Source organism: Cyprinodon variegatus, unplaced genomic scaffold, assembly GCF_000732505.1.
Source record: "Cyprinodon variegatus isolate N-32 unplaced genomic scaffold, C_variegatus-1.0 Scaffold683, whole genome shotgun sequence".
NCBI classification, from domain to species: Eukaryota; Metazoa; Chordata; class Actinopteri; order Cyprinodontiformes; family Cyprinodontidae; genus Cyprinodon; species Cyprinodon variegatus.
This window is the reverse complement of record NW_015151136.1, coordinates 382,242-389,666: the sequence shown is the minus strand read 5'-3', so window position 1 is coordinate 389,666 and position 7,425 is coordinate 382,242. Positions and strand designations below refer to the sequence as shown.

The 7,425-nt window shown below is 48.2% G+C and overlaps 1 protein-coding gene across 1 annotated transcript in view; it reads left to right on the top strand.

The window, feature by feature from the left end:
• The window catches only part of LOC107097306 (protein tyrosine phosphatase domain-containing protein 1-like), a 15,288-nt gene extending 9,856 nt beyond the window's left edge, over positions 1–5,432 (top strand). Inside the window, exons 6-11 of the mRNA XM_015394405.1 lie at positions 400–405; positions 1,032–1,204; positions 1,278–2,284; positions 2,365–2,550; positions 3,705–3,815; positions 5,043–5,432. Coding sequence (XP_015249891.1) covers positions 400–405; positions 1,032–1,204; positions 1,278–2,284; positions 2,365–2,550; positions 3,705–3,815; positions 5,043–5,156 — 1,597 coding nt within the window. The 3' untranslated portion in view covers positions 5,157–5,432. The remainder of the gene's footprint in view (positions 1–399; positions 406–1,031; positions 1,205–1,277; positions 2,285–2,364; positions 2,551–3,704; positions 3,816–5,042) is intronic.
• The last annotated feature ends 1,993 nt before the right edge of the window (positions 5,433–7,425 follow it).

Genomic DNA, 7,425 nt, shown 5'->3' with positions numbered 1-7,425 from the left:
GCTGTTCCTCTCCTGTCACCAGCTTCCAGCAGCTGCTGCCTCTAAAAGGCGTCACACACCTCACATGCTCAGAAGCTCATGACGCGCTGCAACTCCTTGATATTTATTTTTCATATGCAGAATGAACGTTGAACATTGAACAACGCTGTGCGCACATTTAAAGTAATTTTTGTGCTTTCGAGACGCACCAGACTGAGACAGGGTTTATCATAGGACCACACAGACACAGTGGAAACTTTCTTTTAACTTGGCGTCCCCATCCCGCAGCTACTCTGCAAACCCCCAACAGTGGGGACTTTTTGGAAATTACAATCGGGGGAGGGTTTAGCGTCGGAAAGATCTAATGGAGGGTTTGAGGCAGACTGATGGGATGAAGGGTTTAGCGTCGGATCGATTGGATGGATTGTTTAGCGTCGGATTGATGGGATGGATGGTTTAGCGTCGGACCGATGGGATTAAGGGTTTAGCGTCGGATCGATGGGATGGATGGTTTAGCGTCGGAGCGATGGGATTAAGGGTTTAGCGTCTCATCGATGGGATGGATGGTTTAGCGTCGGACCGATGGGATGGAGGGTTTAGCGTCTCATCGATGGGACGGAGGGTTTAGCGTCGGATCGATGGGATGGAGGGTTTAGCGTCGGACCGATGGGACGGAGGGTTTAGCGTCGGACCGATGGGATGGAGGGTTTAGCGTCGGACCGATGGGACGGAGGGTTTAGCGTCGGAGCGATGGGATGGAGGGTTTAGCGTCGGATCGATGGGATGGAGGGTTTAGCGTCGGACCGATGGGATTAAGGGTTTAGCGTCAGATCGATGGGGTGGAGGGTTTGAGACAGGAAGTTCAGTTGTAGCCGTGGTTAAAACATGCAGCAGACGATCCATCATTCTGTCAATATTATTCAAATAAAAATTTATCTCAATCAGAATATTCAATCTTTCTGACTTTTGATCAAGTAATATTTTTAAGGAAAATGAGAAAAAAAATGTATTTTTTCCAATGATTAAAAATAATTTCCTTTTCAATGCTGCAGTGCCAGTCCTCAGTCTGCTTGCCTTGCTGTTTCAGTCTATTACTATAACTTTGGGTGGAAGGACTACGGCGTGGCGTCTCTGACCACCATCCTAGACATGGTGAAGGTGATGTCGTTTGCTGTCCAGGAAGGAAAGATGGCCGTCCACTGCCATGCTGGCCTCGGCAGAACCGGTTTGTAAATGCGTTTGATGAAATGGGCGAGCGCCCCGGTTTTCCCGTAGTGATTGAGTGTGTCCTGGTTTAGGCGTGCTGCTGGCCTGTTATCTGGTCTTCACAACCCGGATGACGGCGGATCAAGCCATCCTCTTCGTCCGAGCCAAAAGACCCAACTCCATCCAGACCAGAGGCCAGCTGCTGTGCGTACGCGAGTTCGCCCAGTTCCTGCTCCCTCTGAGAAGCGTGTTCTCCTGTGCAGAACCCAAAGCCAGCGCCGTCACTCTGTCCCAGTACCTGACCCGGCAGCGCCACCTGCTCCACGGCTACGAGGCGCGGCAGCTTAAGAACGTCCCCAAGATTGTGCAGCTGGTGTGCCGCCTCCTGGTGGACATCGCAGCCAACAGACAGGTGGTGGTAGAGGAGGAGCAGCTGGAGATCCCTGACCTCACTGCCGAGGTGGAGAAGACGGTGTCCCAGCAGGCCCTTCAGCAGCTGGGCCAGGAGATGATGGGGAAAGGCATCCCTGTGCGACCCAGTTCACCGTCAACACTCAGCGTCCCGGAATCCTCACGGGATCAGCCGCTGGTCAGTGATAACGAGCTGGACCCTTTGTGGAGGCAGCAGAATCTGGGCAGCCCTCAGAGGTCTCTGTCCGGCCGCAGAACTCTGAGCGACTCTCTGCTGAACGGCCGTGGCCCCGACCAGGACCAGGCAGACCGCCTTAGTAAACCAATCAGCTGCCTGCTGAGACACTGGCTGTCTCACAGTAACCTCACCACCTGGGACCCGTCCAGCTGCTGCTCCCTCTCTACCTTGGACAGAATGGGTAGGACAGGAGCCGACCCGGCCGTGGGACGCTGCGTCTCCCATAAGAGGCATCACAGTTTAAGTTTGCTGCTGTCAGAGCTGGGAAAGCAGTCTTACTGCGATGCCGCTCCACCTCCCGTTTCTCTCCAGAGCAGCCTAGAAGCCACGGCAGGCGACGCAGGCGGAGAGCTTTCTACAGAGAACAGACGCCTGGCAGTGGCCAAAGCTCTGGCTCTGGACCCCACTGAGAGGCCACCAGAGGTGTCCGCCAGGGTTTCCATGTGGCAGGTACCAAAGTCTTCCTGTTCTGGTTTCTAAAACTCATCAGATTTTTTAAACTGATGGTTGGTCTTTGGTGTGGCCTGCAGGTGGAGCTGAACTCCAGAGAGGGGGCCTGGGAGAGGCTGTGCAATGAAACAGATCCAGTGGTCCTCGGCAGCCTGATGTGGTCCTGGCTGGAGCAGCTCAGGGATCCCGTCCTCAGCCAGCAGGACGTCCAGAACCTGAGAGACAACAGCGTGGATCCTCAGAGCGCCATCAGCTCCCTGGAGAAGGTACCTGTGGCACGTGCTGGTCCTGGCACAGTGCTTTCACGGCCTGGGGTATGCATTCTGGTCCAGTCCCGGGCCCAGAACCAGATCCAGACACCGATCCAGACCCAGAACCACACCTAGAACCAGAACCAGACCTAGACCCAGAACCACATCCAGATCCAGAACGACACCTAGAACCAGAACCAGATGCAGACCCAGGACCAGACCTAGACCCAGAACCAGACCTAGACCCAGACCCAGAACCACGCCTAGAACCAGACCCAGAACCATACCTTGACCCAGAACCAGATGCAGACCCAGAACCAGACCTAGACCCAGATCCAGTCCCAGAACCACACCTAGAACAAGACCCAGAACTAGAACCAGACCTAGACCCAGAACCAGATCCAGTCCCAGAACCACACCTAGAACCAGACCTAGACCCAGATCCAGACCCAGAACCACGCCTAGAACCAGAACCAGAGCCAGACCCAGAACCACACCTAGAAGCAGAACCAGACCTAGACCCAGAACTAGAACCAGACCTAGGCCCAGACCAGAACCACACCTAGACCCAGAACTAGAACCAGACCTAGACCCAGATCCAGACCCAGAACCACACCTAGACCCAGAACTAGACCTAGACCCAGAATCAGATCCAGACCCAGAACTAGAACCAGAACCAGACCTAGACCCAGAACCAGTCCCAGAACCACACCTAGAACCAGACCCAGAACTAGAACCAGACCTAGACCCAGATCCAGACCAAGAACCACACCTAGACCCAGAACCAGATCCAGAACTAAAACTAGACCTAGACCCAGATCCAGACCAAGAACCACACCTAGAGCAAGATCCAGACCAAGAACCAACACCTAAAACCAGACCTAGACCCAGAACTAGAACCAGACCTAGACCCAGAACTAGAACCAGACCTAGACCCAGAACCAGATCCAGACCAAGAACCACACCTAGAGCAAGATCTAGACCCACACCCAGAACCAGAGTGGTTCTTGCTTCATTTGGGTTATATTCAGTAGTGACTAAGGGAAGGTTTTAGGTTTCACTTTAATGCAGCGGGACCTCCAGCTGGTTTTCCTTCAGATCCTTTCGCAGCAGCTCATGAACTGATCTCAGACATGTTGCCTTTATCAGACGTCTTCCTTCGTCATCAGGGCCGCAGGATGACTCTGCTGTGTGTGCTTAGCTGTGCCGCTCGCCTGCTGCCCCTCCCTGATCACCTGCTGCTGGATCTTCTCACCCGAACCATCGGAGCGTTCACCAAGGTCAGCGTTAATGCCGCCAACATTCACCAAGGGGAGCACTAACATTACTAGTGTTCACCAAGGGGGGCACTAACATTGCTAGTGTTCACCAAGGGGGGCACTAACATTGCTAGTGTTCACCAGGGGGAGCACTAACATTGCTAGTGTTCACCAGGGGGAGCACTAACATTGCTGGTGTTCACCAAGGTCAGCGATAATGCCGCCAACATTCACCAAGGGGAGCACTAACATTGCTAGTGTTCACCAAGGGGAGCACTAACATTGCTAGTGTTCACCAAGGGGGGCACTAACATTGCTAGTGTTCACCAAGGGGGGCACTAACATTGCTAGTGTTCACCAAGGAGGGCACTAACATTGCTAGTGTTCACCAAGGGGGGCACTAACATTGCTAGTGTTCACCAAGGAGGGCACTAACATTGCTAGTGTTCACCAAGGAGGGCACTAACATTGCTAGTGTTCACTAACATTGCTAGGGACCACTAACACCGCCAGGGTTCACCAAGGTGAACACTAACAGCGCCAACATTCACCACGGTGAGCATTAACTCCGTCGCCTTTCACCACGGTAAGCGCTAACACCACCAGTGTTCACCAAGGGGGGCACTAACGCAGGCAGCATTCACCAAGCTGAGCATAATGCAGCGCCGCCAAGGTTCAACAAGGTAAACACTAACACCCGCAGGGTTCACTGAGGTGAGTGCTTACACCTAAAGACGCCCCTTTGAGTGCGGGGTGACGTCAGCGTCGTCCCGGGTGGAGGCTAGTGCCGCATGAGGGTCCGCCTTAAGGCTGATTTATACTTCGAAACAATGCCGTCTGCGTAGGTGTCGCAGTGAACGCAAAGACGCCCCCGCACCCTCCACAGACACTCTGCTGCACCTCTCCCAAATTGTAGGTGACCGCAGACAGTGGAGGTCGGCTTGTTTTTTTGAAATTGCGGAAAACAACTCGTGAAGTTTGACCCGCTAGAAGAGCGAAGTGCTCGACAACGCTGGGAGTCTTTTCCCACCTGGATCCCCGCTCTTTTTGGCCCTCATGTCCTTCCGTTGTCGGACAAACTTGTCTCCACTTCCTCACAGCCTCGGCCGTATCTAGACCCACAGCGCATCGCAGACCAAATTGAGCATAAATCAGAAATGTCTGCATCAACCTCATTGTGACACACTGCTGCAGGAGTATAACCTGCCCTTAAGAACAACCGTCTGAGACGCTGCTTTTCCTTCGCAGACGGATCCAGCCTCGGAGCAGAACCAGTCTTTGTACGGAGCGCTGAGGGCAGTGCTGACTCCCTTCCTTTATTCTCTGCGTGACGGAGCTGTGGAGATGACCGAAGACCCCTGATGGGAACGGACCCGGCGGATGGCGTCCCCGACCATCAGATGTTTTCTACTGACCGTACTGATGCTCTGCTGTGTCTTATTATTTATTGAGTTCCTGTCTTTTAAACAAGGAGCCGTCTGAACGGCGTGTTCTGTTCCGCATCTCACCATCATTTCTGTTGGGTGTGTGTGTGTGGGGGGGGATTAATCAGTCAGTCAACACTCATTTTCTATTCTCTCTAAAAGTTGCTTCACAGAGAAATAAACGACTCTGATGTCTGGAATGTCCGGCCTGGTTTATTTCTAAGCATGGTTGTTATTGGTCAGGAGCAGCTGGGGGTGGGGCTGATGGGATGGGGGGGGACTGACCACTGTGATTCTCGTCAGTAGACACACCTTGATCTAACGTCCCTACAGCGTAGAAATGGGACAAAAAATAAGGTCAGATATTTATCATTTAAGAGCAAACCAAAAAGAAATGAGGAGAGTCTTGATTCTCCTCTTTCTTTCTCGATAGAATAGAGGTTAAAGGTTGAACCTAACAACTAACGCCTTAATAAAATTATAAACTATTAATAATATCTGCTCTGAGTTTCTCTCATCTGCGGAATGTCATTAAATCTGTAGATCAGTGGCGTCCAGATTCAGTCCTAAGGGCTGCTATCCGCCATGATGGATGAAAAACAGCAACAGAGGATTAAAAAGCTGAGCTGAACCAAAAGGAAGAAGGAACTAATATTACCTGTTAGGTGTTAAGGTTCATGTTTTCCTCAGAGGTTTAAAACTAGATCCTCTCTGCTGATCTGATCATCTTCAAAGTTCTGGGAATGTGAGCACAGACAGAGCAGATGATTCTAGACAGATAGCTCTAGGTCACTGTGCATTCAGATAGCCCTAGATCTAAGAACAGTGGAATATGTTGGTCCTGGCTGCTGCCAGGGAGGTCTCCTCAGTTACAAACCTGATGAGGTCATGATGGGGCACGCTGGGTGTAGAAAACACTTATCCTGGGCCATGATCGTATAAATAAATATACCATATTATACTATATATATATATATATAAAATCATAGAATGATTCATATTTAAATTGTTTCCACATTATTTCTTACATCCATGTCTAATTTAAGTTAACTAATGATAAGCATCGACTGACAGCAGGTCTAAGATTATCTGGTAAATCTTGATCCTCAGAACATTAATGATGTCATCATCCCTGCAAATATTCTCTATTGGTCATAAAAATAAAGGTTAATATTATAAGCACCTGCTTTGGCCAATGGATACACAGCTTTTATACAAAAATCTAATTTTATATTTGGGACATTGATTGTTTAAAACCAGGCCTTTCTGACTACAGCTGACAGTTACTGTTCTATTACGTCAGCGCCTCTAGTGGATGAATTACGACAGAGTATTAGGGCCAGGCTAGCGATTTGTTCTTCTTCGATTTGGAGAGCGAAGTCCTAAGATTACGGGAAAAAAGTCGTAAAAGTACGAGAATAAAGTCGTAAGATTACAAGAAAAAAGTTGTGAGATCACAAGAGTAAAGTCATGAAAGTAAAAGAATTAAGTTGTAAAATTATGAGAATGAAATCGTAAAATTACGAGAATAAAGTTGTGAAATTAAGAGACTAAAGTCATAGGATTACAAGAATAAAGTCGTAAGATTACGAGAATTAAGTCTTAAAATTACGAGAATTAGGTCGTAAAACTGCAAGAATAAAGTCGTAAATTTCAAGAATAAAGTCGTAAGATTACGAGAATAAAGTTGTGAGATCACAAGAGTAAAGTCGTGAAAGTAAAAGAATTAAGTTGTAAAATTATGAGAATAAAATCGTAAAATTACGAGAATAAAGTTGTAAAATTAAGAGACTAAAGTCATAAGATTACGAGAATAAAGTCGTAAAAGTACAAAAATTAAGTTGTAAAACTGCAAGAATAAAGTCGTAAATTTCAAGAATAAAGTCGTAAGATTACGAGAATAAAGTTGTGAGATCACAAGAGTAAAGTCGTGAAAGTAAAAGAATTAAGTTGTAAAATTATGAGAATAAAATCGTAAAATTACGAGAATAAAGTTGTAAAATTAAGAGACTAAAGTCATAAGATTACGAGAATAAAGTCTTAAAATTACGAGAATTAAGTTGTAAAACTGCAAGAATAAAGTCGTAAATTTCAAGAATAAAGTCGTAAGATTACGAGAATAAAGTTGTGAGATCACAAGAGTAAAGTCGTGAAAGTAAAAGAATTAAGTTGTAAAATTATGAGAATAAAATCGTAAAATTACGAGA